Genomic DNA, 27,720 nt, shown 5'->3' with positions numbered 1-27,720 from the left:
TATCATTTAAAATTCGTACAATTCACACTATAAACACATTCTGGGTTTTTGGGGTTTTTTGGTTTTTTGTTTTGTTTTGTTTTGGGGGGGGGGTGAAGGGAAGGGAGTTAGGGGTTTTTTTTCTTTGGTTGTTGGTTTGGTTTGGTTTCCACCATCATATCTCTGTCTTGGCTATGCTGGATCTTTCTATGTAGACCAGGCTAGCCTTGACCTCACATCACCTGCCCCTGCTTCCAGAGTGCTGTGATTAAAGGTGTATATTACCATGCCTAGCACTATACACATGTTCATTTATGTTTGGGTTTTTATGTTTACTGACTCAATACTACTATTCAGCTATTAACCAAGTTGGTTTTTAATTTTCCAGAAGTCTTACCACCACTCATTTGCCGAGGTGTGCTCATATGTATATATTGAACCAACATGTGAAAATTTTTGTCACAATGGTAAGTGCTTCTGACACGACCCAGCAACAGGGCTGGCTTTATAGGTGGATATGAGTTGGAAACTTACAGGGCATATTAAATGATCTGTTAGGTTCCTCTTCGTTCTTAATTGTAAAACTACTTTTAGTAATGTGAGCTGGTTATGGTACCTTGCACCTGCTAAGCCTAGAGTTTGGAAGGCTGAAGCAGGACAGTCACCACAGATATATCAAGTGGAAATGTTGGGAGTGGAAAATCAGCCTAAGACTTGGCATTTTTTTTTACATTGATGTAAAAGTTTATCTAACTTGTCCTTCATATAAAGGGTGTGGTGACCCTTTATAAGACTGAAAGGAAACACATCTTATCTGACAAGCACTCAGTGGCGAGGACAACTGCAGATTAATGGAAAGTTCCCAAACCCTCCTTCCTCAGTTGTAGGCAGATCTAGACAGGCCTGTGCACCATACTGAGAGCTGCAGTCTCACGCCCCCACCCCCACCCCCCACCCCCCACCCCGGGACTTGCACTTAGGTCTGTCTTTAGGATTCTGTGCCCTGCCTTCATCCAACAGCCTCCAGGGAAATAAGGGGCCCAAACACAGAGCAAAGTGCAGGGCAGACTCATTTCATAGTCCAAAATACTTCTTTAACATTAAGTAGACCAATCATGAAAGGAGATCACAGGCTATAGGTGTCTAAAGCTCAGAGTCCAGCCTGCTCCTAGATGAAGAACCACTAACTAGTCCATGATGCTTGAAGTTAGGCCTTCCAGAACTGCTACCAACACAGCTGGTTCAGGGAATCCACACTGAAGCTTTTACCGCTCACTACAGGTATTCCAGAAAGGAAACCAGTCTGCTACATCCAGGCCATGTGATTCCAAGGGCTCTGCAGGAAATGTCTTAACCCAGCTCTCTGTTTATAGCTTTTACATGGAAACATACAAAGTGTGTTCTTAGTTAACCACCTTTATTGCTGCTGAAAATTATATGTGAGAAAAACTGGAGACCCAGAATTTCTATCAGGACCCCCTAATGATATTTATTTGCCTGCTTAAATAAAGGCTACCCACATTCCAAGCTTCTCTTTCGTCAAAGAGTGATGGCTAAGGAACTAAGATCAGACAGAAAGCACCCATGTTGCGCATCTTACAAATGCCTGTAACTCTAGCTCCAGGGGATTTACATTGACAGACACGTATACATAGAATTTAAAATGCTTTTAAATTGGTAATTGTAAGAAAATCCAGGAGCTTCCTGAGCCACTTACCTGCAAAGCACGGCCTTTGGTCTCGATGGGAAGAGTAAATGCAGAAATGGCACACACGACGCAGACTGAGGAGAAAAGACACAGCGCTCCCAGGATCGAGGCACTCATTAGGACCTGCAGGGCAAAGCAGAATGATAGATCACTATTATATCAAAGGATTTGTGTTACCAAATGCATATACAAGTGGTCATTTGTATCCAGTTCCATAGATTGTCCTTTTGGAACATTGGTTTGATTGGACCAAGCTGGGACAGGCATCTCGAATGACTGGCATTAATGTACACTGGACACCATCTCTTTGCACCTACCTACCTGTCAGGCGTTTCTATAGCAAAGTTCAGTAGGAACTGGGAGGAAATGGGAGAGTTTGTTTCAAACAGTGTTTCTCTATGTAGTCCTAGCTGTCTTAGAACTCACTCTGCAGACCAGGCTGGCCTCACACTCAGACATCCGCCTCCCAAGTGCTGGGATTAAAGGTGTAGGCCGCCACACCCAGCTAACTGTCAAAACTTTCCACGTGGTGTTTATTTTCCCCACAAAAAGTGTTTCTGTCAAACTACATACATCTTTGCCTGGATCTTTTCACTTTGCTACTATCCAAATACTTCATGTACCCGTTTCTCCAGAGTAGTGCCCAAAGTTGGCAGATATTCAAGGACTTGATAGTTACCTGCTAATTTTAACAGGATAGGTGCATACACAGGGAAAAAGGAACAAGAAGTCCCCTATAATCAGATTATATACAATTTTTGAAAGATCTGGAAATTATCTAGCCCAACTCTCATTTTACGTATCAGCTTACCCTGACTCATCAGGACAATATGTGGCATATAACTCCACATATGTAAACAGAGCACATCATATTAACCTCTAATTACTTGGACTTGACCTACCTAACAAGTGATAGATAATATTCTAAATTGGGGAGGTTCTGAGGGGTTTTGGTGGGTGCTTTATAGGGCTTGGAAGTGGCAAGGCCTCGTGTAGCACAAGCTGGCCTTGAACTCTGTACTTGAGGTTAGCTTTGAACTCCTAAGTCTCTGCCTCCCAAATGCTAGGACTATAGGCAAGAGTCACCTAGCTCTCTGCTCTTTGATTTTCCTCGCCAAGATAAAATTTTCTGAAACAGGAGACTGGGACAACAGAAAAGGAACAAAAACCAAGAGCCTAGGGAGCCTGCACAACACGCGATATCACCAAGAGACTAGGGAGCCTGCACAACACGCGATATCACCAAGAGCCTAGGGAGCCTGCACAACACGCGATATCACCAAGAGCCTAGGGAGCCTGCACAACACGCGATATCACCAAGAGCCTAGGGAGCCTGCACAACACGCGATATCACCAAGAGACTAGGGAGCCTGCACAACACGCGATATCACCACTCAACAATCTAGAATGGAACTTTTGTTATTCAACATCTAAACTCTCACCTATTTAGAATAGACTCTAAATTATCTCTCCCTTTAATTCTTTGCACCTATGTCAAGATCCCAAGTTGGGTAAGACTCTGAAGAGTTGGGTTTAAATCACATAATTATTCTATTAGCCAAGGTTAGAATTTCTAGTTTTGGTTTTGTGATTTTTTTTTTGTTTGTTTGTTTGGGTTTTGTTTGTTTTTTGCTTCCCTAGAGAGATGCAGGGCCCTACTTCATAGCAATCCGGTGGATAGCTGTCACTATACATTCTTTTATAACCTAAGCTAGGTTATAAGCAAGAAGTCTATGGAATTATCTGTCTGTAGAAGTCATGTGGGGCCTAGGGATGTAGCTCAGTGTTGAGACCATGTTTAGCATGTATGAGCCCTCAAAACAGTCAACATCGAACAATAAATAAATGGAAGTTCAGTAAAAGTGCATCTTTCCAGGGTTCATGCCAGATTGACTAGGCAAAAATGAAAGAGAACTCTACTTCTAAAAGGCCATTGTAGAAACTAAGGATGTAGCTGACCTGGCTTGTGGGAAGTCCCAAACTCAATCAACACAAAACAAAAACTAAAAAGCAGAGCTGTGTAGCTCAATGATGGAGCATTTACGTAGTATAAACAAGGAGCCGGTTCATTCTCCATACCAGGGAAGAGAGAGACTAAAGAGCAGAGCCTAGATAAAAGGCAAGGCAGAGCTTTATATGGCAAAAAGGTCAGAATACCAAGACAGCAGTCAGAGTTTAAGTAAACCTAAGTTGAAAGAGCTCAAACACACCCAGCTAAAGCTAAGAGGAGAAACAATTCACACGTGACTGGAGACCTTACTATATCCCCTTCTCGTTTGAAGATTTATTTTCATTTATTTTTTTCATCTTCACAAGAGTGAAGATGCCCATGAAGGCCAAAGAGGGAATCAGTCTCCTAGAGCTAGAGCTACAGGCGGTTGTGAACGGCCTGCTGTGGGTGCTGGGTATTGAACTTCATTGCTCCATCCACTTATCCCTTCCTTCATAGAATGACTAGACAAATCAGAGGAATTGAACTTTATGACACTGTTAAGCCAAGAGGGTCTGATTACCGTCTACCCAATATCAACAGAAAGCCTATCCTTTTTTCAAATGTTCATCAAATGCTAACTGGAATAAACCATCCTTGGCCATGAAATAAATTTCAATAGGCTTAAAACCATTAAAATTGTGTTTTCTAACTAAGATGGCATCAGCTTATAAAGACAATAGCAAAATCTCCAAACATTTATAAGCTATCAAAAATCCCAAAATGATCTAAACTGAATACAATGGAAATACAACATTAAATTTGTGAGACATAGCTAACTGTAAAAACACTTTAAGAATAAATAAATACACAAAAGGGGCTAGGCATATAGCTCAGTAGAATGAAGCCTACTATATACCAGGCCCTGGCTGGGGTCCACCAGTGTATGGTGCTACACACTTGTAATCTTAGCACTAGGGGTCATCATAGCAATTTTGAGATGAGTATGGGTTACATGAAATCCGGTGCCCAAAATTAAATAAGCATGAAAAAAAAATTTTAATGCGTGCTCATACATTAATTAAATAAACAGCACATGAATGAGTTTTAGTTCTTAGATAAAGTCTTGCATAATTCTCACCAAAGTAATTTGTAATTCTAATGGAAATAAAATTTCCCAGTAGGAACTTGCAATCAATTTGGAAAGAAAATTGTTTTTAAAATGAATTTCGAAGAATTAACTTGTAAGAAAAGAAATCAGGAAGTTTGAAAGTAGTCAGGGACCCCGAGGGAAGTTGTTCGCTTCAGGTATTCAGCATTGGGTTACAGAAAGGAGCAATGAAATAGTGGGTCACAAAATATCACTAGAAAGTACCCGAGGAATGTTCCTTTACTATAATAGGAACATTATTAAAGCAGGTGAGGAGAAGCTAGTGGCTAATGCCCAGTCCTTCTATCAGCTAGGCAGGGAACTGTCAAACTACATTCCCAGCTTTTTTGTTGCTTTCAAAAGCTATATTCTTACCTCAGGCCTTAAGCATAAAGTAGAACGAAATCCAAGTTTAAGAAGCACATGAATGTAGCTGGGCCTTGTGGCACACGCCTTTAATCCCAGCACTTAGGAGGCAGAGATATGGGGTTCTCTGTGAGTTCCAGGACTACATAGACAGACCTTATCTTTAAAAAAAAAATGGAAAGACATTTAAACATGACAAAAACACCATAGGTTAAAATACTTGGTTCATAAATATTTAAAAATGTATGGGCCAAAATGTTTGAAAGTTAAAAAAAAAGTTTGAAAGTAAAATAAAAAGGCAAACTGTAAAAGTACCTATTTTGTAGGGTCTAGAGAGATGGCTCATGGTTAAAGATAACCTGCGTTCTATTCCCAGCACCCATGTGAGGCAGTTGACAGCTGCCCGTAGCTTCAGCTCCAGAGAGACATGCACCTAGGTATACATAGCCCCGTGTATACATAGATACATGCCTACACATAATTTAAAATATAATTAAAAGTAAATCTTTTTAAAAATCTATTGAAATGATAAAATGGCAGTCTACCCTGACAAGATCAATGTCCTTCCAAAAAGATGAGACACCAGACACTCCATGATGGGCAACAGCCATGAGCTAGGAAGAGGGCTCTAAACAAGACCCTGATCCTGGACTCCAGTTCTAGAACCTTAAATAATGTCTTGTTTATTTCCACCCAGCATGGTATTGTGTTTCCAGCAGTTGAAGAGCGAGGTAACTGATACAAACTGTAGGAAAGGAATTTGTAAGACAGTCAAGTGGAAATGCTGAGAAGGTAATTCTATGAATCTGAGCTCAGAATGTGGGCTGATGCAGACATGAAAATTTAGGAGGCATGAATTTGAGCAATGGCAGACAGATGTAATCTCAGAACTTTGGGCATAGAAGCAGGAAGATTGGGGTTTCGTGGTCATCCTTCCTATGTAGGGAGTTTGAGACCCCTGCCTCAAGAGGTAAGGGGATGAGATGGCTCAAATACATGATCCCACCAAGCACATCCATACACCTAAACACACACACACACACACACACACACACAAATGTAAAGCTAGAGAGATGTCTCAGAGGTTAAGAGCACTGACTGCTCTTCCAGAAAATCTGGGTTCAGTTCCCAGCACCCACATGATGACTCACAGCTATTTATAACTGTCTTTCTGGCCTCAAACACTGTACAAACACGGTACACATGGTACACAAAACCATGATACAGGAAAAACATCCTTTTTTAACTTTTTTAAAAGGTGACACTGACAGCGCCCCCTCCCCCCCAAGAAAAGTCATGGACATATACTTGGTGGTTAAAACAAAAAAGCGATGGTACGTAAGTGCAGAACAATGAGGAAAGCTCGGGGTCTAATATTCAGCAGAACAAGTAAAGGAAGCAGAAAAAGACAAATCTCAAAGCAGCTGATGTGAATCCACCAGGGGCAAAGGAAATCAAGAAGCTAAGATGGGAGAAGCTGCCAGAGGAAGCAAAGTCCTTAATGTGGCTAGGAACTGAAGTAAGCTTTGGATCTAGAGCCTTGAGCAGAATTGGAGAATGGTTCCTGCAGTGGTCAGTGAAGGGAGAGTGGAGGAAAGAAACTCCTCCTAAGAGCTTCTTGGAGAGTCCAGAGGACTTAGTTTATAGCCTATGACTGTGGAATCTGAAGCACCTTAAAATGCTGACTGGAAGGAAGTGGTCAGTATGCATGGTGGGTAGCAGTCATGGAAGGGATGCAGTTACAAAGCCAGGAGCCTGGATGAGCAACCATTCAGAATGTCAGTCACCTGATTTCTTTAAGACAATAAAAGAAAAATAAACACTAGCCAGAGCTTGGGGAGATGCCTTAGGATAGAGTGCTTCAGATCCTCAGTGCCTTTGTTAATGCCCAGCAGGCCAGCCCCCTGGCCGACTCAGCAAGGGAGCCCTGCCTCAGAGACTGAGGGAGAGTGATAACGGCAGTTGATGTCAATCTCTGGCCAAACATTCACCATATGCATGTGCATCTGCTTACACATGAGCGTGTGTACAAACAAGCTTTGAATGACAACATATTAAATAGCTGTAGTATATCCTAAAAATGCAATGGCCAGATTTCTCCAACTAGCACACGTTGGCTCGAGCATACAACTGGAACCTTATATGGTTTGTTTTCCTCAGAGAAGTTCAAACAGGACTGCCATCACTTCGGTGTCTCCCCCAAGAGCTGACTGAGTCACTAGGGCCTTGGGAAGGTGAGGTTGAGAGGTGGTGTCTCACAGAAGCTTGTGAGGTCAGGTGGAGATGTGGCCTCAGAAGGGACTGTGAGACCCCAGCCCCTTGGACTGGCCGCACTGCCCATCCGGCAATGTGATCACCTCTCTTGCACATGCTGACCTATAAGGCCCTTACCAGAAGCTGAACTAATAGAAACTTTTAATCTTGGACTTTCAACTTCCAAAGCTGAACCAAATAAACCTTTTTTTTTATAAGCCCTGGTTATTTTGTTAACCCTCAACACACACACACACACACACACACACACACACACACACACACACTGACTAATACAAGGTAATGCCAGGCAGAGTAAGAGTTCAATGCACATTAGCAGAGAGACTAGCCAGATGGTAACTCAGCAAATTAATGTGCTCGCTGCTCTTTCAGAGTACCATAGCTCAGTTCTCAGCACCAGCTCCAGGGGATCTGAGGCCCTCTTCTGGACTCCATGGACAACTGCACACATGTGCACATGCCGACACATATAATTGAACTTGCCCACCAATTTGTCCTGGAGAGTCCTCCCATGGCATCCTGTGCCATTCCCACACGCCTAGGCCTAACTCCAGGTGAGTACTCTAATCTAGCCCTTAGCATCTGTGAGTCCTCTGAGCTAGCCCTTACCACCTGTGAATAGCTGTGACTAGGAATGGCCCTAAGCTTAGCCATAGGGAGTGGCATTACTGGGAGATGTGGCTGTGTTGGGGGTATGTCACTAGGTGTTGGGCTTTGAGGTCTTAGAAGCTCAAGCCGTTTACATCCTGCTGCCTAGTGACCTGGATGTAGCACTCTCAGCTCCTTTTCCAGCACCACGTCTGCCCGCACACTGCCATGTCATACCATGACAATAATGGGCTAACCCACTGAACTGTAAGCCAGCCCCAGTTATTTTCCTTGATAAGAGTTGCTGTGGTCATGGTGTCTCTTCACAGCAATAGAACCCTAACTAAGACACCCTCCCTATGCTCTCAGGCCTAACTGGGTGTACAGCAGATGCACCAGCTTTCCCTAGTGATTCTACCCTGAACCAAGCCTGCCCACATTCACAAGCCTAACTCTGGTCGCACAGGTTCTGCGCCAGCCCAGCCTAAGGCAGGTTAGAATCACATATCAGACATACAACCAAGGAAAGAAGACCACATGCCCATGTCACACCTCCAAAGCACAGACCATAGGAATAGCCAAGACAGTACTTCCCAAACCCAAACCCTGAGGTGAGAATTACCTAGCTGAACCCCAGTCATCAGCCGAGTGTGGTGGCACATGCCTTTAATCCCAGTACAGGTGGATCAGCAAGGCCAGCCTAGTCTACAGAGAGTTCCAGGACAGCCAAGGCTAAAAGAAACCTTGCCACAAAAAAACAGTCATCAACTTCATTTTTTTAATAATAAGTTTTTTTTAAAAATGAACTAACAGTTCAATGAATTTAAAGGGACTAGCAATAACTACCTGAAAGATGCTCTAGAGAAGATAATAAATACATGACAAAATGAAATTAATATAATTCATGATTTGAAAACTGATATCAGAGAGAACTATTGAAAACTCAAATTGGAATGAAGATAGAAGACCAAATCTTTGAATAATAGGCATATGGCTTAGAGTTTCGGTGCTGTGAAGAGACACCATGGCCAAGGCAACTCCTAAAGGGATACATTTAATCGGGCCTGGCTCACAGTTTCAGCATGGCAGCATCCAGGCAGACATGGTGCTGGAGAAGGATCTGAGAGTGCTACATCTTGATCCAAAGGCAGTAGAAGGAGACTGCATGCCACACTGGTGTACCTTGAGCATATATGACCTAAAGCTCGCCCCCACAGTGACATACTTCCTAGTATGTGCCATTCCCTGTGGCCAAGCATTTAAATACATGAATCTATGGGGGCAGGGGGCATACCTATTCAAATCACCACAGTATAGATGAAGAAGCTCCTGGGTCAATAACGTAGACTAGATTTTCAACAAAATCATGGAAGAACTTCTCCCAAACCAAGGGAGGACATACCCATAACAGGAACAAAAAGCACACTGAACATCAAAATGCCCCACAATATAATTAAAACATTAGATATACAGAACAAAGAGTAGAAATGGAAAGATGTAAGAGAAAAATTACAAGTCACATATTAAGGGAAATCCATAAGAATTCCTCAATGAAAACTTTAAAAGCCAAAGAGCCTGGAGTTTTTACTTTAATTTCTGAAGACCATGAGTATCAACCTAGATTAATGTCCACAGCAAAACCATCTAGTATAGTTGGAAAAGAAAGAAAATCTTTCCATGATACAAACAAGCTAAAAGAAGTCATGTTCACCAAGCAGCCCTACACTGACTATTGGACACAATACCTCAGACTGAAAAGAGGAATAAGCATACTCAAGAGGTTATAGAAAGAAAACAAAATAAACCAAGAACACAAACAGGAAAAAATATAATAAAATGACAGCAATCAACACATACTAATGCCCTCAACTTACCAATCAAAGGACATGAAGTAGATGAATGGACTAAGAACTCCATCTTCCTGTTATGAACAACTCATCATCTCCCCTTCAATGAGAGACACCACCTTAAAGGGAAAGGATGGAAGAAAGCATTCCAAGCAGATGTGCCAAGAAGCAAGCAGATCTCCTAATACTCAATGAAATAGACTTCAAATTAAAATTAAATCAGAGAGATAAAGAAGGACACATCTCTCTAATCAAGGGAACAATTAATCAAGAATATGTTACAATCCTAAGTATATGTGCACCAACTTAGAGTTTCATTGCTGTGAAGAGACACCATGACTACAGGAACTCTTACAAAGGAAAACATTTAATTGGGGCTGGCTTACAGTTTCGGAGGTACAGTCCATTATCCTCATGGTGGGAAGCATGGCAGCTTGTAGGCAGACATGGTCCTGGAGGAGCCAAGACTTGTACATCTTGATCCACAGGCTACAAGGAGAAACTGTCCCATTGGGCATAGCTTGAGTATGTATGAGACCTCAAAGCCTGGCCCCCACAGAGACACACTTCCTCCAACAAGTGCATCCAAACACATGAGTCTATGGGGGCCATTCTTACTCAAATGAAACATGAAAACTTATCTAAAATAGACCACATCCTGTGAACACACATACAAACACACACACACACACACACACACACACACACACACACACACACACACACCTTAACTATTTCAGGAGAATTGAAATAATTCATGTATCCTATCTGACCACAATAAAATAAAGTTTAAAATCAACAGCAAACAAATCCCCAGTAATTATACAAACTCATGAAGATTAAACTACACATTATTGAATGATGAATGGGCCAGAGAGGAAATCAAGAAAAAATGGTTTAAATTTCTCTGGAATTAAATAAAAATTAAAACACAACAAAACTTCCGGGATACATTAAAAGCAGTCCTAAGGAAAATGTATAGCTCTAAGCAACTACATTAAAGATCAGGGCACAAGCCAGGTGTGGTGGCACACACCTTTAGTCCCAGCACTCAGGAAGGCAGAGATAGTTGGATCACTGAGTTCGAGGCCAGCCTGGTCTATAAAGTGAGTCCAGGATAGCCAAGGCTACACAGAGAAACCCTATCTCAAAAAACAAAACAAAAAAATCAGGCACAAATAACTGACTTAATGACGCAACTCAATTTGAAAAGCAGCATATCCAGTAAACATCAATAATAAAAACTCAGAGCTGAAATAGAAATGAAAAACACAACACAAAGAATAAGCAAATCAAGATGGGATTCTTTGAAAATACAAACAAGATTCACAGGCCGTTGACCAACTAACCAAATGAAAGAGATGATCCAAAATAGCGTAATCAGAAATAGTGAACAGGGAGACATTACAACAAACACATACACAAAAATCAGAATATTATAAGGAAATACTTTAAAACCTGTATTCCATTAAAATTTTAAATGTAAAAGAAATGGATAAATTTATAAATTCATCCAAATTCCCAAAGTTAAATAAGAGAGCAACAAAGATAGACATAACAAATGAGGAGACTGGAATAGTAATAAAAACTCCTCCAGCTTTAGAAAGAAAAAAAAAGCCGGAGCCGGGCAGTGGTGGCACACACCTCTAATCCCAGCATGTGGGAGGCAGAGGCAGTGGATCCTGTGAGTTCGAGGCCAACCTGGTCTACAAAGAGAGTCCAAGACAGCCAAGGCTACACAGAGAAACCTTGTCTTGGAAAAAGAAAAGCCAGGGCCACATGGATTTATAGAAGAATTCTACTAGACTCTTAAAGAAGATCTACAGCATATTCTTCTTAAACTACTTGAGAGGAGGGTGGAGGGAGGGAGAAGGGGAGAGTTGACACTTGGGGTGATGCCCCTATCCCAAAAACCATAGACTAACTAAAGCCTCAATACTAAGTATGGCAAACCTTTGAGTTGTTGGCCAGGGGAGTCAAAGAGACTCCCCAAATAATATATAGGTTATTGCTGTTGTCTGTCCTTGTCTTGAAAGTAATACCTTCCCCGAACTTGAAAGTAACACCTAGTGTTGAAGACACCACACACTTTAGACATAGGACTCGGAGGAACTGACAATGCTATGCAGGCTGCCAAGGGAGCAAAGCAACCAACAGCCCCACCTAGTTGTACAGCATAAGGACTACAACAATCCCTGGCATGGCGTGGTGGTCCCAACTGTGCAGTAGTGGCACTTACATCTTAGGGGTAACCAACAACTGTCTAACAGGGCCTAAGGCCTGCTAAGTAGGAGAGAATGCAAACCTGGTACTATAAACCTAGTAAACTATTGTAGCTGGTGACATCTCCCTAAAGGACAACCTACTACTAATCATTTCCTTGAACCAATATATTTTTGTTTTCTACATATTTACGCTTTATAACCACAAAAAGTGCATCTCTCACCCATCAAAGAAGCTTCATTTTGCATAAAAAAAGGAACCATTACAGAAATTCACAATTGATCAAAAAGCAAAGAACAGCTAGCCACGGGGTGCCCAGCTGCAATTAATATAATAATATAATAATAATTAAAATACAACCCTATTCCTAAGCCTCAGGGAGTATTGCAGAAGATGAAGCAGAAAGACTGTAAGAGCGAGAGAAAAGTAGAACGTCTGCTATAAGATAGTGTCTTCCGTATGATAAGGAACCGCGTCCATGAAATCTCAACAACACAAACATGCTAATGTAGACGGGGGACATTTCACAAGGCCCCACCCCTGGGTGAAAAGCTGCAGACAGTTAAGAGCTAATGAGAGAGAAAGAAGCAGCTTCTCTAGGTACAAGCCAGGTGATTGGTTGTCCAGCCCTCAGCCATCAACCCAACACGTGCTCACACACACACACACACACACACACACACACACACACACACACACACACGCATGCGCACACGCGCGTGCACACATGCGCACATGCATGCAACATTAAATGGACTCAGTAGGCTGTGTGTGTGTGTGTGTGTGTGTGTGTGTGTGTGTGTGTGTAACAATAATTCAAAAATTACAAATTTGAGCAGGAATGGAGGTGGACATGGGAGAAGTTGGAGCAAAAAGGGGGTGGAAATGATGTAAATACAGTGCTCCTATATAAAGGTCTCAAACTTTTAAAAATCTTTTTTAAAGGATTTTTTTTTTTTTTTTTAAGCTAGAAGACGTCTCTAAAGTGATACAATTTCTTTTCTAAACAGTGAGTTCCAGGCCAGCCAGGGCTACATAGTAAGACTCTGCTCCAAAACAAAGAAAAACCCAAAACAACAAGAAAAAAATGTATGATGTCAATTTATTTGTTTGTTTGTTTGTTTATGTATTTATTTTTGGTTTTTCAAGACAAAGGTTCTCTGTGTAGCCTTAGCTGTCCTAGACTTGCTTTGTATATCACGCTGGCCTTGAGCTCACAGTGATCCGGCTGCCTCTGCCTCCTGAGTGCTGGGATTAAAGGCATACGACACTATGCCCAGCTTGATGTCAATTTTTAATCTAAAAAGTAAAACTTAAAAAAAAAAATGTTGGCTGACTATTTAATTTGGGTAACATAATTCTACATATACTTTTCATAAAATGAAGACTGTTAGTGTTCTAACTGGGGAGCTACATAAAAACTGCCACAAAAATAAATAAATAAAAATATAAATAAATAAATAAATAATCTACAGTGGGGGGGGGGGGGACTATTACTCCAGAAATTATTTCTTAAAGCAGTCACTGAAAGGAAGGTATGAAATAAGAGACTACTTGCCTCCTAACAAGGCTCCGTTCGTCTGCCCTTCCCACTCTCTGAGTCCCGATGGGCTGTTATTTAATAGGATGAGCAGGGAGCTGCTCAAGAGCAGACATTTCAGAAGGCGACCCGAGAGCCACACGAGAGCTGGTTCGGATGTGCTATGGAAGAGTCTGGCCTCTGAGGGGGTGACGGAGTCCGAGTGGAACTGAGAGTCACTACTGTACTGTGTCACTGATAACAGAAGTGAGTGGGGCAAAAAAAAAAAAAAATTGTTTATGTTTGGCTAGAGTATGGGCGAACTTTCCCATTGACCTTCCTTTGCTGTGGTGCTGTGGTATGTGTGTGTGTGTGTGTGTGTGTGTGTGTGTGTGTGTGTGTGTGTGTGTGTGTGTGTGTGTGGTGTGTGTCACATGCACGTGTGCCTTCATTTATTTGCATGATACTCTCACTTAATGAGATGCCTTGTTTAGGCTCAGCCACAAGGGGGGGCAGTCTTCAATGCGTTAGCACACCATTCTACTTTCCCCAGCTGTACCACCAACCTGAAGGAAAGGTCACTGTATTCTAGAAGGACTTGGCTGCATATCCATAGAAGGTACCAGTATATCATACATTGCTGAACCAATGAACTCCAAAGGTCATTGACCCTGTGGGTCTATATGCCCCTCCCAAATTCCTATATTGAAATTCTAATCTCAGATGTGAGCCTGGTTTCTTTTGAGGTGGGATAAAACGGGCCACACAGGACTCCTTCATGAGAGAAGATACAATGAGAAGGCAGCCATCTGCCAGCTAGGTGGAGGGTCCTCACCAGAACCCAACCCCGCAGGTACCAGATCATGAACTTAGTCCCTAGAGCTGTCAGAAATGTGTTACTTACGGGCTACTTAGTCTATGATTTTTTTCTGTTCTGTTTGTTTTTGAGACAGGGTCTCATGTAGCCCACACTGCCTTCACACATACCAGGTAGGTGATGATGACCTTGAACTTCTGATCCTCCTGTCACCTCCTTTCAAAGCTCTGGGGTGGCAGAGGCTGGAACCCAGGGCTTACTGCATACTCAGTAGGCACTATTCTAATTGAGTCAGTCCTAGCTAGCTCCTCAGTCTGTGGTGCATTGTTATAAAAGCACCTGGCTGGTCCCTGATCTAGCTCCACAGAAGCCTCGTGCTGGTCCTTCGCCAGTGTGGTTAGCCTTTAATCATTTTACAGTAAAATCATCTTTTTTTGTTTGCTAAGACTACATACACCTGGATTTTATTTTTATTTCAGTTACTTTCTGAACAACTAGATACCTCAAAACATTCACTTTAAATTGTGCATTTGAGGGTTGGAGAAATGGCTCAGAGGTGAAGAGCACTGGCTGCTCTTCCAAAGGTCCTGAGTTCAATTCCCAGCAACCACATGGTGGCTCACAACCACCTATAGTGAGAGCTTCTAGTGTGCAGGTGTAAAAGATGCATTTGAATTAAACTTTATACATTTAGTCCTTAGATTATGTAAACATATTACTGGCTAACATATATGGTTTTTAATTTCAAAATATATTTGTGTGTGTGTGTGGTGTGTGTGTGTTTGCGCGCGTGCATGTGTGCGTGTGGGGGGGAGGGGTGCTATATGCATGCAGTACCTGAAGAGTTCAGAAAAGGACATCAAATATCATGGAGCTGTGGTTACAAACAGCTGTCTTCCACCTGACATGGGTGTTGGGTGTTGGAACTGAACTCCAGTCCTATGGAAGAGCAGCAGGCACTCTAAACACTAAGCTAGCGCTCTAGGCTGGCAAAGTTCCCACTTTAATCTATAATAGCCTGTCTCGGGAAATAAAAAGAGAAAACTGTGTGAAAGGGAACACGAGCTCCTCCGCCACTCTTGCCGTGGATAGTACAGCCAGTCAGGAAGGCTCACAGAGCAGCTGACTCCCGTTACACTGCGGGTTCTTAAAGTACAGGTAGTGTGTCTCCATGTGCATGTACATCTCTGGACAGAGCCCAGGAATATTTACATCACAATGCTCCCCCTAGAACTTAAGATTGACAGCTATCCCCATGGAAGACCCTTAAACAGCTCACTCTGTGGGAAACCTGGGCTATACCTTAGGAGGAATGAACACGAAGCTTCCACAACTAGAATTCTCCCAGTCCAAACTGGCTAAGAAAGCAAAGTACATGCATTGAATGGTGACTGATTGCACCAGACTGGATTTAAAGTGTTTTGCTTCTCTTATTTTCGTGTTCCTTCTTCCCCTCATTCCCCACCACCACTGCAGTCCCTTAAAGGCAATCATCATCACCACCACCACCATCATCGTCGTCATCATCATCATCATCATCATCATCATCATCATCAAGTAACACAAGGTAGTTGAAGCTAGACCTGACATCCAAACACAGCAGCCAGCATCATGATGGTGCTCATACATGAAATGAATTCAACTATTTCCTCCCCAGGAATATGGACTCCATACAAAGGCAGTGAAGAATGCTTCTATAGATTGAAACAAAACTGGGCTCCCAACACACAGGAAAAGAACCCGGAGAGAGGCGGGAGCTTTCAGGCTTCTCCGCCAAGTGGCCTATCCTGCAGAGCTGACATCGACACTAGTTCCTGTGTGCTCTTTAAAGATGGTGTTCTCTTACCGGGTGTGGTGGTCCACACCTTTAATCCCAGCACTTGGGAGGCAGAGGTAGGCATATCTCTGTGAGTTTGAGGCCAGCATGGTCTACAAAGTGAGTCCAGGACAGCCAAAGCTATGTTCTTTGTTCCATCCCCAGTCATGTGAGGTCCCCCTGAATTTTATCCCAGCCTGCACCAGATGTCCGCCCAGCCCCACCTGCTGGTGTCTAGGCTCTGCCTTCCTGCTCTGCCCCCTGGTACTCTCTTGCTCTTCATCAGCCCATCCTGGCTGACAAATTCCACAAGAGACACAGCTCAGAATTAGAGCCTACAGGCAACGGAATGTTCACACCCCAGAATAAAGCAGAGCCCTTTGCTATACCCTGACTCTGAGGGCACTGGGGTCCCTGGTTGCTCACCCCACCCCCGCCGACTCAGCTTCAGTCTCCCTGCACACCCTCCTTGGATACCTGGGATATAAATGGCGCAACCATCGCTCCGATGCGGCACAGGGAGCCACTGGTTCCCATCCCCAAAGCACGCATCTGGGTTGGGTAGACCTGCAGAGGAGAGGCACAGAGAGCATCCATTGGTGACTTCTTCCCAGGGTTCTCTTCTTCCTTTTCCTCCCTGGTTCAGGTTCCAGTATTTGTAGTCTAGAAGATGGATTTTGAGACAGAAGATGCCCATTGTTTTTGGCATATAGGTTTGAATTTAAACACTTAAACACACACACACACACGTTACAGTTGTTTATTTCTCACAGGTGCACGGGCATGCATGCATTCATGGCTCATGTGTGGAGGTCAGAGGACAATTTTTGCAGGAGTCGGTGCTGTCCTTCCAACATGTGAATCCTAGGGACTGAGCTCAGATTGTCACATCTGGCAGCAACTGTCTTTCCGCAATGAGCCATCTCACCAACCCCATGGTGGTTAATTGTCACTGTCGACATGTTTGGATTGAGGGCTGCTTAAGTTATCAAAGGGCAGAAACGTTAGGCCTGCCCTATTGTATTGTTTAATCCACTAATGAACTCAAATTTTTATGAGACTACTGGAAGGCGGGAGTGCAGCGGCCTTGATAGATGAAGTGGCCACTGGGCATCTGCTTTTGAGGGTGTATCTTAGCCCAGGTGCCTTCTTGTTAGTCCTCTTTGCTTCCTGGCTGCTATGAGGTGAACAGCTTTTCTCTCTCACACCCTTCAGCCATGGTGTCTCTTGCTACAGACCAAAGGGTAAACCAGCCAGCTATGGACCAGAACAACAGAACTAAAATAGATCTATCCTCCCCTTTAGGCATTTGTCATAGCAACAAGTTGGACTAACAACCTGATTTGGAAGAAAAAGAGGAGGAGGTCTTCTCTTTCAAAGACTGGTTTTCAGTAGATTGAGTGGAAAGGAGGAAATTCATACCGAACTCTCCAGTGTCATTTTCATAATGGCTTGAGAAACTTGTCGAAGGTTAACAGAAGCCAGGGATGCAGTACCCACACAGATCGGAAGCTCACCTGGCATGCCCTGATGTAGCCACGCCATTCCCCAGTGCTTACCTCAGCAGTGTAAATGTAGATGGTGTTGAAGTTTGCTGCCACCAGGGCTCTCAGCATGAAAAGGAAGCCAATAAGGCCAGCACTGAAGAGGAAGCAGAGGAAGTTATAGAAGGAGACACAGGGGACCTTCTAAGACAAGGCCTCACAAAACTCTGAGCTTTGGCAAAGTGCAGCTCTCAACTGGCCTAACAGTGACATCTTACAGCCAGTTTCCTCACAATCCTCAGGCCTGATGCTCTCAGGTGCCTTGGGAAAGGTGCTTTCTTAGTATGATTGCTTTGCCTGCGTGTGTGTATGTTTACCATGAGCATGGCTGGGAGGTCAGGATAGGGCATTAGATGCCCTGGAGCTGTAACTGAAATTCAGGTGCCAGTGAAACATCCTGTAAGTGCTGGCAACCTGGGTCCTACATGAGCAGCAAATGCTCTTATCTGCTGTGTCATCTCTCTAGCACCCTCTTGTGTCTTCTTTTTTTTTTTTTTTTTTTATTAACTTATTCTTGTTACATCTCAATGTTTATCCCATCCCTTGTATCCTCCCATTCCTCCCTCCCCCCATTTTCCCATTATTCCCCTCCCCTATGACTGTTCCTGAGGGGGATAACCTCCCCCTGTATATTCTCATAGGGTATCAACTCTCTTCTTGGCAACCTGCTGTCCTTCCTCTGAGTGCCACCAGGTCTCCCCCTCCAGGGGACATAGTCAAATGTGAGGCACCAGAGTACGTGAGAAAGTCATATCACACTCTCCACTCACCTGATCTCAAACTGTACTATAAAGCAATAGTAATTAAAACAGCATGGTACTGGCACAGCAACAGGCTGGTTGATCAGTGGAATCGAATCGAAGACCCAGATATGAATCCACACACATATGGTCACTCGATTTTTGACAAAGAAGCCAAATCCATTCAATGGAAAAAGGATAGCATCTTCAACAAATGGTGCTGGTCTAACTGGAGGTCTATGTGTAAAAAAATGCAACTGGACCCATATTTGTCACCTTGCACAAAACTCAAATCCAAGTGGATTAAAGACCTCAACATAAAACCAGAGAGACTAAGTCTTGTGTCTTCTTTAAATCACCAAACTGCCTACAGCTCCCGGGAAAATGTCACTGCTGTGTGTAGACGGTTCTTTGACATTGTTTAAGGAGCAATGACACGCAGAGATCAAGAGACTGTGAGGTGCCCAGACGCAACTGACACATCTACAACACAATTCCTGCACCTCGCCCCATTGCGGAAGGAGGCACAGAAAGATGGCAGGGAGTTTGCCATGAGCGAATGTATCCTAGGAACATCAGAGAGGCTGGACCCATGAAGTACCATCATCATGGCTCCCTGAATAAGACCTGAACATGGACATCAATGGACATGCTAACATGGAAGGATTCTCACAGGGCCTCAATTCTAGACAAGGGACTATAAGCAACTAGGGAAGACTGGGAGCAGGAGAAATGGTCTTCCCCAGGAAGAGGCACTGGGGAGTGGGGGGTCATCCAGTACCAAATGGTCATAAACATAAGATCATAAACATACAGGTAACATTATATGGACTTAGCAGGTTGAATTTATGTATTTAGGGGGGAGAGAGAGAGAGAGAGAGAGAGAGAGAGAGAGAGAGAGAGAGAGAGAGAGAGAGAGAACAATGAAAAGAAGGCCATTAAAAGAGAACAAGAGGGCACAAGGGAGAGGTTTGAGGGGTAAATGATATTTCAAAAAACAAAACAGAAAAGAAACAATTCACAAATCTAAAGAGAGAGCAATGACAAGCTTAGTTAGGGTTTCTATCACTGTGATGAAACACCATGGCCAAAGCAACATGGGGAAGAAATGGTTTATTTGGCCTATACTTCCACAGACTAGTTCATTGTTGAAGTAAGTCAGGATAGGAACTCAAACAGGGCGGAAACCTGAAGGCAGGAGCTGATGTAGAAGAGGCCATGGAGGGATGCTGCTTACTGGCTTGCTCTCCATGGCTTGCTCAACCTACTTTCTTATAGAACTCAAGACCAGAAGTTCAGGGATGGCACCACCCACAATGGGCTAGGCCCTCCCCAGTCAAGCACCAATTAAGAAAATTCCCTTTAGGGGCCAGAGAGATGGCTCAGCAGTTAATAGCACTGGCTGTTCTTCTAGAGGGACCCAGGTTCAATTCTCATTACCCAATGGTAGCTCACAACCATCTGAAGATCCAGATCCAGAGGATCCAATGCCCTCACACAGAAATATATGCAGGCAAAACACTAAAGCACATAAAATAAAGATATCGGAAGGAAGGAAGGAAGGAAGGAAGGAAGGAAGGAAGGAAGGAAGGAAAATGCCCTACAGCCTGATCTTAAGGAGGCATCTTCTCAGTTGAGATTCCTTCCTTTTAGGTGACTCTTGCTTGGGTCAAGCTGACATATAACTAGCCAGCACACATGCTCTATACAGATGCAGTTTGTTTTCACTGTCTGGGATGAAACTTCTTAAAACGTCAATCTAGGGTTGCCAGGCCTGTAGGTGTAGAACTCACAGATCAATAGTCAAACACACATTATTGCTCAGGATACTCAGGATTGGAAATTTGGGGGTGATACTTGTTATCTGAATCAAGTCCTCTACCACTGAACTAATTTTCCAACTCTCAGACACACGTTGTCCGTATCACTGGACTAGTTTACCTTTGTCCAGATAGTTTGGTTAAAAAAAAAAAAAGTTAGAAATGCTCCCCAGTTGTCCAAGAAGCTTTGCATAAAGAACCTGGGTAAAATGAGAGCACCCCAGGACTGTAGCACATCCCTTGAGAGCTGAAGGGGGTGGGGCATGGAAGAGGGAGGGGCATGGAAGAGGGAAGGGCACGGAAGAGGAAGGGGCACGGAAGAGGGAGGGGCACGGAAGAGCGAGGGGCACGGAAGAGGGAGGGGCACGGAAGAGGGAAGGGCCTTTCCGTCTGACAGCCTGTGCTCGGCTCTCCCTTATGAGATGGCACGTTTCAGATGCCACTTATCACCAGAACTCAGAAAGTCCCATTCGACACCCACTTCATACCACTTGTGTAGAAGCAACCAAGAGAAAAATACCTTGAAGTGCAGATATTGAGGAGAAGGAAAAACAAAGCCGTGCATCCCATGGTGATGGACAGGCTCAGCCGTCTGCCCAGGAAGTTGATGCCCAGGATATTTAAGGGGTTCACTGGAAAGCAAACAGCAAACACAAATGCTGACACCGTGGAGCAAAAAAAGCAGTATCCATAGACACCAACAGGGACCCATCGTGCCATTTCAGAAGGAAGCAGCTACCATCCCAAACTCAGACACATGGTCATGTCAAGACAGGGTTTCTCTGTGTATCAGCTCTGGCTGTCCCGGAACTCCATTTGTAGACCAGGCTGACCTCAAACGCACACAGATCCACCTGCCTCTGTTTCCCAAATGCTAAGATTAAAGGCGTGTGCCCATCAAGCTTAGCTTTGTTTTTGTTTGTTTGTTTGTTTGTTTGTTTACTCTAGCACAAAGGCTATTGTAAACTACCAGTTTGCTAGAACTAAATGTCATACACCATTGTCCATTGAATTCAAGGCTCCACTGACTTTTTCTTTTTAACTTTAAAGCAGTTTTACTACATATGCTTATGCCACCACATGTGGCTCTGAGCCTTTGACTCTATTTGTTTACCTATTTATTTATTTATTTATTTATTTTGAGACAGGGTTTCATGTATCCCTGGCCTCAAACTCAGCCAAGGATGACCTTGACTTTCTGATCTTCTTGTATCCACTTCCCAGACAATGGGATCACAGGCACACCCCACTACACCTAGTTTCTACAGTCCTGGGGATGTTGTGCATATGGTTGGCAAACCCTCAAGGAACTCAGCTTTTATGGGGCATCGCTTTTGTCTAGAACAAATGAACAGTGCTGTCGATTGAAATATGATTGTAAGATACTCCCATTTTCTAGTTATGATTTATCTCGACATCCCTCTCCAGGGTTTCTCCAAGTAAATGGATGGAACCAGGAAAGATCATATTGGATGAGGCCACCTAGACCCAGAAAGGCAAATGTCGCATGTTCCCCCTCATTTGAGGCCCCTAGCTCCAGATCATCAGCTGTGAGTATATAATCCACAGGACCTGCAGAAACCAGGAAAGTGAAAAGGAATTATCATGGGGAGCAGGGGGTGGGGGAGGGGAGAATAGATATGGAAATATCAGTTACAAGTGCTCTGAAGGGGAAATGAGAAAATGTCGGGGGGGGGGGCGACTTATTCTTATTAGAGAGGCAGGCTAGAGAGAGGGCTCAGTAGTTAAAAGCACTTGTTGTTCTTGTATAGAATGGCCTGGATTCTGTTCCCAGAACCACACACCCACATGATGGCTTACAACCACCTATGAGTCCAGCTACAGAAGATCAGACACCCTCTTCTGACCTGTGAGGGCACCATGCATGCACACGGAGCACACACGTACAGGCAGGCAAATATTCATACACATAGAACAAAATAAGAAATCTACATATATGTATCTATGTAGAGCGGTGAAGAGAGAAAAGCACAGAAAGAGGGAGGAAGGTAAACGAACAGAAAGAATATCAGAAAAGGTCCTAAGAAACCATACTGTTATTTATCTACCTAAAAAACATATCTGCAATACATGTAGGTCAGTAGGTAGATATACATATATAGTTTAAATGGAATTTTTCCATCTGGGCTGACAGTGTGCCCCAAGAGCTGTAGACTAGCTAACAAAACCCCTAACGCCAGGCATGAGAGGCCTCTCTTTTGAGTTGTTGATCAGAATCATATAAGAAACTATCAAATAGTACAAAACAGATCGATCATACAAACCTGAGATCATACAAAACATTACAGGCTATAGCCCTTGGCCACTTCCCAGAGGTGGAAGAGAAGGCTGAGTCAGGCTTTACAGACTCCTCAAAGTCATATTTTGGCTATGCTAGTCACTCTTGTTATCCCACAGACCTAAAGTGTTTACTAGCTGCTTTGAGAGATCTGTCCTGTTAGAATTGTTGGCCACCTTAGCCCTTTTAAGGGATTGGCAAGACCTCATTAATACATTCAGTGACAGCCAATGTGCTACTAATGTTAAGGTTATACCTTTGGCTGTTGCTAAACCTGCTGAGGGGCCTCTGTATTTGGCCATGATTCAACTTCGAACAATTATTGAACAAAGACAGGCTCCTTTCTTTATCAGCATGTACGCTCTCATTTGGAGGTCCCTGGGGCCATTGCAGAGGGAAACAGGGAGCTTGACTATCTAGTGACGGCCTTCTTGTCATGCCTGTTAGAACAAGCCCAATGGCTCCATTCTAGATTTCACAATTTGGCTCTATCACTCCACAAGCTTTTTCTGCAATTATCTATGAATTCCTGTAAGTATTTATTATGCACCTGTTCTACTTGCATCTCCTTGCTGCTTTTAGGTTCCTTACAACCAGCTGGTGCCAATCCTAGAGGTCTTCATCCCAATAGCTTGTGGCAGATGAACGTGACCCATGTTCCTGAGTTTGGTTGCCTTAAATATGTATATGTCAGGGCTGGAGAGATGGCTCAGAGGTTAAGAGCATTGGCTGCTCTTCCAAAGGTCCCAAGTTCAATTCCCAGTCAACCACATGGTGGCTCACAACCATCTATAATGAGATCTGGTGCTCTTTTCTGGTATATATGCAGGCAAAACACTGTGCACATATGATAAATAATTTTTTAATGTACACGTCATTTCATTATTGATACCTTTTCCTCATTCTTCTTTGCCATGGCCCAGCCTAAAGAAAATACCAAGATGTTTGTTGCTACTATTAATACTGCCATGTTGGTTATAAGTGTGCCATATTCAATTAAGACTGACAACAGGTCAGCATACACTTGCTTTGCTTTTACAGCCTTTTCCCAGAATGGGATATAACACAGACCTTCAGGATTCTTTACAGTCCCCAAGGATAGCCATAGTGAGAAGAGCTCGTGCCTCTCTCAAGAAGCAATTAAAAGGGGGGACATCAGGGATAAATTAACTGACGTTCTTTTTACCATTAATTTTTAAAATTTTGACAAAATGGTCTGTCCCCACCTATAAACATTGGGGTGCAATGCTTCCCAGGATCACCCCTTTACCATTAGTCTACTGGTGAGATCTTATATGCGGAAGGGTCCTACCTGCCTCTTAACCATGGGACAAGGGTTGTGTGTGTTTTTCCAGAAGGCACAGATGAGCCGGTTTGGGTTCCTGGTACACCTGCTCTAAGGGAAACAATGGAACCACTCTGGACGGCTCTGTAAAACCTACCACTGAGTGAAGGAGAGGACGGTGACCACCAGCCCACAGTTCCAGACACCAGACCATCAGGAGACAGCAGCTGGAAATACCACCAGCGTGATTGTCATTACCGTATCTGATTGGGACATTTCTTCCAGGATGCAGCTTCCAAACTCACCACCCAGTAGTTTGTTTATGCCATGGTAATTATAGTTTTACTTATTAACTTTTTCCCTATATGGCTTTTTAAAAAAAAAAACATATACGCATCCGAAATCAGCTCTCCTACTGGAGATCTTTAACCTTGAAATTAAAACAGAGGGCAGCCTGTGGGAAATGTTGGGATCAGCCTGATGGAGGACCATAGAGAATGGCAAGTAAAGCATCAGAAGCTCCTACGGCTCCTTGAAAGGTCCTGATCCACTGCACACAGTGCTGATCTGCTAGGGGCTGCTAGCACAATAATGAAGTCTCAAAATGGATCCAAAGCTAGGGCGGTGACTGCTTTCCCCTTCTTTATGGGAGTCTCCGGAGGTGACCTTTGTCCCCACCCCACCCCCACCCCCATCCCCAACCCCCACCCCCCACCCCCATCCCCCACCCCCATCCCCCACCCCCACCCCCCACCCCCATCCCCCACCCCCATCCCCCACTCCCATTTCCTTATAGTTACACCAACCTGACTGATCGCTATTGGTGCTTGAGGCTAGCATGGGATGGCCTGATTGGCCCTTTAATCATATAAAGGCTTATACACTGCACAGTAAAGTTAGATCTGCGCTTTGAGTTTGGTCTCTAGAGTCTGACTCCCAGGATTCTGTGTGGGCTCTGTCACCACTCACCCCCTCTCCCCCGGGTTCCTGATCCCCACAGACCCTGAGCTGCAGCAACCCTATCTGAAACAGGGACGGCATCTTACAAGCAATCTCCCCAAGTGTGCTGATGATCATGGTCCTGTAGTCAGAGGGCGCAAACAGATGGCAGTAGCAGGGACTCAGACTCTCCTCTGAGTGCCCTGTGGTCACCATCACCTCTGGCTCAGACTCCGGCTTCGAACCACAGACCAGATCCCGCTCCAGCAACTCAGCGCTGGCCAGGATAACACCGTAGTAGGCAAAAGAAATTCCCAGCCTGGAAATGAGAAAAGAATGGCATTAGCAGAAGCTCTCACCAGGCTGAGGGGACAAAAAGAACCATGACAGGTAGGGGTGAGAAGGAGGGTGGTCTATGTGGAAGGCACCGAGCAAGAGAAACAGAAAGCAGCATCTGAAGACAACTTTGGAGAAACACGTGTATGCTTCTTTGCTGGACATAAACTTTGAAATAGAATTCCTAACTCCTAAGATGTATGTATTTGTCACACTAATAGGGCCCTATAGACAGAGTCCAAATCCTCTTCTTCCATTTGAACAACAGGCAGCTGTGTGAGGAATGGTCCATTGACTTTGCAGTCTTTTTGGAGATCTATTTTTATCTTATGTGTGCTTTTCCTGCGTGCATGCTTTGCACCATGTGCAAGTTACATGCCATGCCTTGGAGGCAAGGAGACAGTGTTGGGTCTCCTAGTGCCAGAGTTAAATTGTTGTGAGTCACCATGTAGGTGCTAGGAACCGAACTGGTTTCTCTGAAAGAGCAGCCAGTGCATGTAATTGGCGAGCCATCTCTCCAGCCCAGTGGTCTTTATCAATGTAGCTATTTTTACCTATTATTGGGTTTATGAGAATGTGTAGGGTTCTGATTTATGTTTCCTTGGTGACTTTAAGGCTGAATATGTCTTGGCGTGTGATTTACATTCACTGACGTGCCTATTCAGCCTTTTTCCTATTTCTGAACTCAGTTATTGGGACCGAAGAGATGGTGCAACAGTTAAGAGGATTTGCTGCTCTCCCAAAGGAACCAGACTTGAGTTCCCAGCACCCATGTTAGATGGCTCACAGCCACCTATAACTCTAATTCCAGGGGATCTGACACCCTCTTCTGGTATCCTTGGCCAACTGCACACACATGCAGTACCGAGAAATGCACACATACACATAAATTTAAAAACTAAAAATCTTAAACTCAAAATCTTAACTTGTTGAAAGACAATTACATATATACCATTTGTATTTTATACGCATATTATATACTGCATTATATACACACATACATATATATCCAAAACTGTGATAGATGTGTGTGTGTGTGTGTGTGTGTGTGTGTGTGTGTGTGTGTGTGTTTGTGTATGTAGGTGTGTATTCCAAATTTCTTAGTTGGTAGCTTGCCATTAGACTTCTCATAATATATGGCACAGAGACACTAATTTGTGTTTGTTTGAGACAGGGTTTTATGTAGCCTTGTAGCCTAGGCTGACTTCAAACAGGTAGCAGAACTTGACTTTGAACTCTTGGTCCCCCTGCTTCACTTCCCAGTGCTGAATTTATAGGACTGTGCCACCGAGCCCACCTCCAGAGATGCTAATTTGATGTAGGAAAAGTCTTCAGTCTTTCCTGTACATTAAGCACTTTTTTTGAGTTCTACTTTGGAATCCTTTGCTCATTCAAGGTTAAGGCTGCAAAGAAATGAAGCACAGAGAGGTCCTTGACAGGCTGCCCCACTGAGTCTATCATTGGAGAGTCCGAAGGACCAGTCTCTGTCATAGAGTAAACAGAAAGCCCAGACTACCAAGGGCCAGGAAATGGGATGCACAGTCTTGGGAAGAGCTGGAAAACTATTGTAGAATAGTATGGTTTCCTTTCTCTTTTCATCATTTTATCATTTGGGGAGGGGTAGGCTGGGTGGTATTAGAAAGACAAGACATTGTAGGATGAACTATTTGATCTCCCATGTGTACTCCCCCTGGTACTCCTGCAAGTGGGTTTATAGTTTATTTAGACACTCTTATATTTTATTAATTTATTCATATTACATCTCAATTGTTATCCCATCCCTTGTTTCCTCCCATTCCTCCCTCCCTCCCGCTTTCCCCCTACTCCCCTCCCCTATGACTGTGACTGAGGGGGACCTCCTCTCCCTGTATATGCTCTTAAGGGTATCAAGTTTCTTCTTGGTAGCCTGCTATCCTTCCTCTGAGTACCACCAGGCCTCCCCATCAAGGGGACGTGGTCAAATATGGGGCACCAGAGTTCATGGCAAAGATCTAATATATAAAGAACTCAAGAAATTAAACACCACCAAACCTAATAACCCAATTGAGAAATGGGGCTCAGAACTAAACAGAGAATTCTCAACAGAGGAATATCAAATGGCTGAGAAACACTTAAAGAAATGCTCAACGTACTTAGTCATCAGGGAAATGCAAATCAAAACAACTCTGAGATTCCATCTTTCACCCATCAGAATGGCTATGATCAAAAATTCAAGTGACACCACATGCTGGCGAGAATGTGGAGAAAGAGGAATACTCCTTCATTGCTGGTGGGAATGCAGACTAGTGCAGCCACTTTGGAAATCTGTCTGGCGCTATCTCAGAAAAATGGGAATAGGGCTTCCTCAAGACCCAGCTATTCCACCCCTTAGAATATACCCAGAAGATGCTCCAGCACACAACAAGGACATATGCTCAACCATGTTCATAGCAGCCTTATTCATAATAGCCAGAACATGGAAGCAGCCTAAATGTCCCTCAGTAGAAGAATGGATAAAGAAACTGTGGTACATTTACACTATGGAATACTAGTCAGCTGTT

General features: G+C 43.7%; 1 protein-coding gene across 1 annotated transcript in view; it reads right to left on the bottom strand.

Moving 5' to 3' along the window:
* Positions 1-1,648: 1,648 nt before the first annotated feature.
* Svopl (SVOP like) overlaps positions 1,649-27,720 on the bottom strand; it is a 50,654-nt gene continuing 24,582 nt past the window's right edge. The window contains exons 10-14 of the mRNA XM_051152443.1: positions 24,952-25,163; positions 20,842-20,953; positions 17,777-17,858; positions 16,695-16,784; positions 1,649-1,810 (exon numbers count right to left, since the gene is read on the bottom strand). Coding sequence (XP_051008400.1) covers positions 1,649-1,810; positions 16,695-16,784; positions 17,777-17,858; positions 20,842-20,953; positions 24,952-25,163 — 658 coding nt within the window. The remainder of the gene's footprint in view (positions 1,811-16,694; positions 16,785-17,776; positions 17,859-20,841; positions 20,954-24,951; positions 25,164-27,720) is intronic.

Source organism: Acomys russatus, chromosome 10 (assembly GCF_903995435.1).
Source record: "Acomys russatus chromosome 10, mAcoRus1.1, whole genome shotgun sequence".
Classification (NCBI taxonomy): Eukaryota; Metazoa; Chordata; class Mammalia; order Rodentia; family Muridae; genus Acomys; species Acomys russatus.
Note: the sequence above shows the minus strand (reverse complement) of the source record. Positions and strands in the feature narration are given on the sequence as shown.